This window comes from Cryptomeria japonica, chromosome 5 (genome assembly GCF_030272615.1).
Source record: "Cryptomeria japonica chromosome 5, Sugi_1.0, whole genome shotgun sequence".
Lineage (NCBI taxonomy): Eukaryota > Viridiplantae > Streptophyta > Pinopsida > Cupressales > Cupressaceae > Cryptomeria > Cryptomeria japonica.
The window spans coordinates 865,215,355-865,219,282 of record NC_081409.1 but is presented as its reverse complement, the minus strand read 5'-3'; the positions used below and the strand labels follow the sequence as shown (position 1 = coordinate 865,219,282).

Genomic DNA, 3,928 nt, shown 5'->3' with positions numbered 1-3,928 from the left:
TCTAAAAATAAACAATTTCTACACAAATAACCTATGCTCTGATACCAAATGTGAGAAAAATAACAAGTATAAAAAATTTGCAAAGAAGGACAATAGCCCATAATACACAGATTTACATGGAAAAACTCGGTAAAAATATACCAGTAAAAAAACCACGAGCAATTTTTGTGTTTCGAATTGATTCTGAGGAGTTACAGAGTTACAACAATCTCAAAAATGATTATCAAAACATGACTTTGAGTAGCCTAAAACAACTGAGCTGTAGAGTCCTACTTGAATACAACTTACTAGATATAATAAGTTTGACTCACACAACTACATGTATAACACATGTCAAAATTACTATTTATAGAAATTTAATTATCAAAGCTTTCTATTACTAGTGGGTACTCCATGATGATGCAGCCACTGCTAGTAGCCTAGCCATGATGACTCAACGACTATTAGCTAAGAGTCCAATTTGGACTTCACATTCCAACATATCTTAATTTGCGTACTTTAGCACTAGCTGACACATCTGAACATCTCTTTCCATCCATTTATTTAGCCATTTCCAACAAGAAGTATATTGAGGAGGCAGTCATTATGGGACAAGATTCTGAATCAAACAGACTTCTAGAGCTAATCAATTCATAGCAGCGCAAAAAAGTGTCTCGTTTCGACCTAGTTGTGAAGGGTGGGGTCAGTAAGACTCTACTACTCAAACAAGTCTTCAGTAGTGACCAGGTACAGAGTCTCTTTCGCAATGATTTGATGCTTTGGCTTACTGTTTCACAGAATCCATCTTTCAATACTATTCGAGATGATCTTATGAAACAAATAACTACTCAAGTAAATGAAAGATTGGACAGTAGAGAGGAAGGCCATGTGAAAACTTCATTGAATGAATCCATGAGAAAGCACAAATTTGCTCTATTTTTAGATGATATTTGGGAAACAAGTGCAGCCTTGCTATTAGAGGAGCTATGTGTGCCTCACTCTCCACACCACAAGTATAACATCATCATTGCCACTTCCATAACTAGCAATGTGCTCTCACAATTGGGTGTTCAACCTTCATCGCTCATCAAAATGCAAGATTTGACTGAGGATAATAGTTGGAGATTGTTTTCTTTCTATGCTTTTCCACACAATGATGAAATTTTTCACATGAGCATTGACCAAGAAAGAGCGACAATTGTTGGCAAGTAGTTTGGGGGCCTTCCGTTAGACCTTAAAGTAATTAGGAAGGCAATGGTAAGTGTTAGCTTGTCAAATGAATGGGAATTGACACTCAAGAAGTTGTAGAATGATGTTACATGCTCATTTTATTGTAGGTTGATGCTAAGCTATGATGCTTTGGCCGGCGTGGTTGGCTATGGAATTTCCTTGCAGTTGTGCTTCCTCTGCCTTGCTGGTTTCTCAAAAGGTCATGTTTATTCTAATGATGTCATTGACTACTGGATTAGAGAAGGGTTGGTGGCCGAGAGGGATCCTCTTTAAATCGGAGACACATAAATCATTCTGTTAGCAGATCGATGCCTTATTGAACCAATCTAAAAGGATTATGATGGAAAGGTAATCTTCTTCAGGGTACTTGATATTTTGCATGACTTAGCACAACAAATTGCTAAGAAGGGAGAAAAATGCTTCTTCCAAGAAAGGAAAGGCTTACAATAGTTTCCTGTGGTTGATTGTGTAGGACATATCAGAATTTCATTAGAAGACAACAATTTGACTAGGGTTCCTAAAGAATTGAAGGTAAAACACAGGGGAGCTAATGCAAATAACTAACTGACACACAAACTTCAGTGAACATTATAGAGATTCAGCTCTTTCTATTTGCCATACAATAGAAAGAAAAGATTAATAGATACATGATCATTCAAATCAATTAAGTAGACTCATAAAATATTTCTACCATGCCACAAATAAATTAGATGAACAGTTAATATTCAATAGAACATAAAAAATAAAAATAAACTCTTGCTCTTACAATTAAAACTGAACTCACAAAAAATGGAGCTTCTATTCTCACAAAGAAAATAGACTGAGAATCTACTTAAACATTAGACAAGCTTATGCTCTTACATGTAAAATAAAACTTCTATTTGTTTCTTCTATGTGTTGTCTATGCTTCCCAAGCATCTATATTTATAATGCCATTTCTCATACAAATATTGATGAGTTGCGCTATTATTGAGAATTATTGAGAAGGTCTACGTAGGAGCTACTATCAACATAATAAATCAAATTTGCAATGAATCGGGATAAGGTTTGTAGATAGAGATAAGGTTTATAAATGAGAATTTTAAAATTCTCAATCTTGAAGCTGTCGCTCCTTAAATGTCAGCTACAGGTTCATTGGGGGTTGGGATTACACATTCCAAAACTCCCTCTTCATCAAAACCATCACCACTTAGGATACCCAAACAATCTCATAGATATTCAAAACTTTATTTTGCTAATGGCTTAGTGAAAATATCTGCATAATTATCTTCAAACCTACAATATTCCAAATACATTTCTCCATTGTTAATTACCTTCCTAATGAAATGGTATCTTGTGTCTATGTGCTTTCTTCTCTTATGAAATACAAGATTCTTGGATTGTGCAATTGTTGAATTGTTGTCACAAAAGACCTGTGTTGTTTCTTCCTATTATGCTTTAGATCTGATAATATTCTTCTCATCCAAATTTTTTGACATGTTGCTCCTATAGCTGCTACATACTCTACCTCTGCTAATAAAAGAGTTACAATGGGTTGCTTCTTGGATGCCCATGATACTACACCTATTCCAAAATTAAATACATATTGCTCAAAATAAACTGAGACACCATTACATTTTACAATTGCTTGAGCTGCTGCTTATACAAAATTACATTCTCCTGATAGCTCTATAGAGATGGACTCTTGGACGAGTAAGTTCCTGTATACAAAGGTGACCAATATATAGAAAACCCAACAACTACGAATGCGTGGTCACATGGGTTTTTGTCAAATCATAAATATGGCTCCCAATTCAAGGTCTGGAAAACCTCTCATATTAATGAGAATACAAGATAAGCTTTGGAAGGTAGAATAGGAGATAAGGTTGATAAATATCTTCATAAGGCTACAAGTTGTCTTCTATCAGGCAACATGTGAATGCATGATGGTAGTTGTGATTATATTTTCCAACATTCCCCCTTAATCACAACTATTTTTTAAATCTTCCTCCGACTGTTACTACAGTAATACAAACCATTGGTTTATCCTTCGAGAATGGATGCATCTTCTCTTCAATGATCTTCTCTTTATCTCTAGTTATCTTAAACCTTTTCTCTTTTCAAAATTCAAGTTTTATTAAACTGGGCTATAATGTGTTGCTTGATTTTACTTACTTTGCCTCATCATAATCACCTTGGGATTTTGCAGCTTATCCCTAACCAATACAATTTTGAAATGGTTTTTAGATGACCATAAACTCTACACTCAAGTGGCTTTGGCTAACCATGAACCTCACATATAAGTGGTTTCAGGTGATCACAAACTTCACATACAAGTGGTTTTAGATGACCACAAACTTGCATATAAGTGGTTACAACTTACCATGAACCTTTCATACAAGTGGCTTCTGCTAGCCATGAACTTCAAAAATGGTTTTAAATTATGATAAACCTCACAAACAAGTGGTTTATACTAGTCACGAACTCCATGATGGGGAAATTGATTTATTATGCACACACTTTCTAATTCATTACTCTAGGCTTTGTTCATTGAATTTTGTGCTTCTCCTTTAGTACCTTCATTGATTACTGAGTCCATATAAAAAGGATCCATCTACCAAGACACATGGGTAACCAGCCATTGTGCTCGCTAGTTCTATAGGAATCATTTTCAGATACATGGTTCATCAATATGTTAAATTGATACACTAGGGTGTCCACCTCTGTATGAATTTCTTCC

General features: G+C 35.0%; 1 protein-coding gene across 1 annotated transcript; it reads left to right on the top strand.

Annotated features, from left to right (window-relative positions):
• The first annotated feature begins 753 nt into the window (after window positions 1-753).
• On the top strand, window positions 754-1,482 carry LOC131876257 (probable disease resistance protein At4g14610). Its single transcript, XM_059221158.1, has 2 exons — window positions 754-1,187; window positions 1,317-1,482. Exons 1-2 carry the CDS (start codon window positions 754-756, stop codon window positions 1,480-1,482), a joined length of 600 nt encoding a protein of 199 aa, XP_059077141.1.
• Window positions 1,483-3,928: the final 2,446 nt, after the last annotated feature.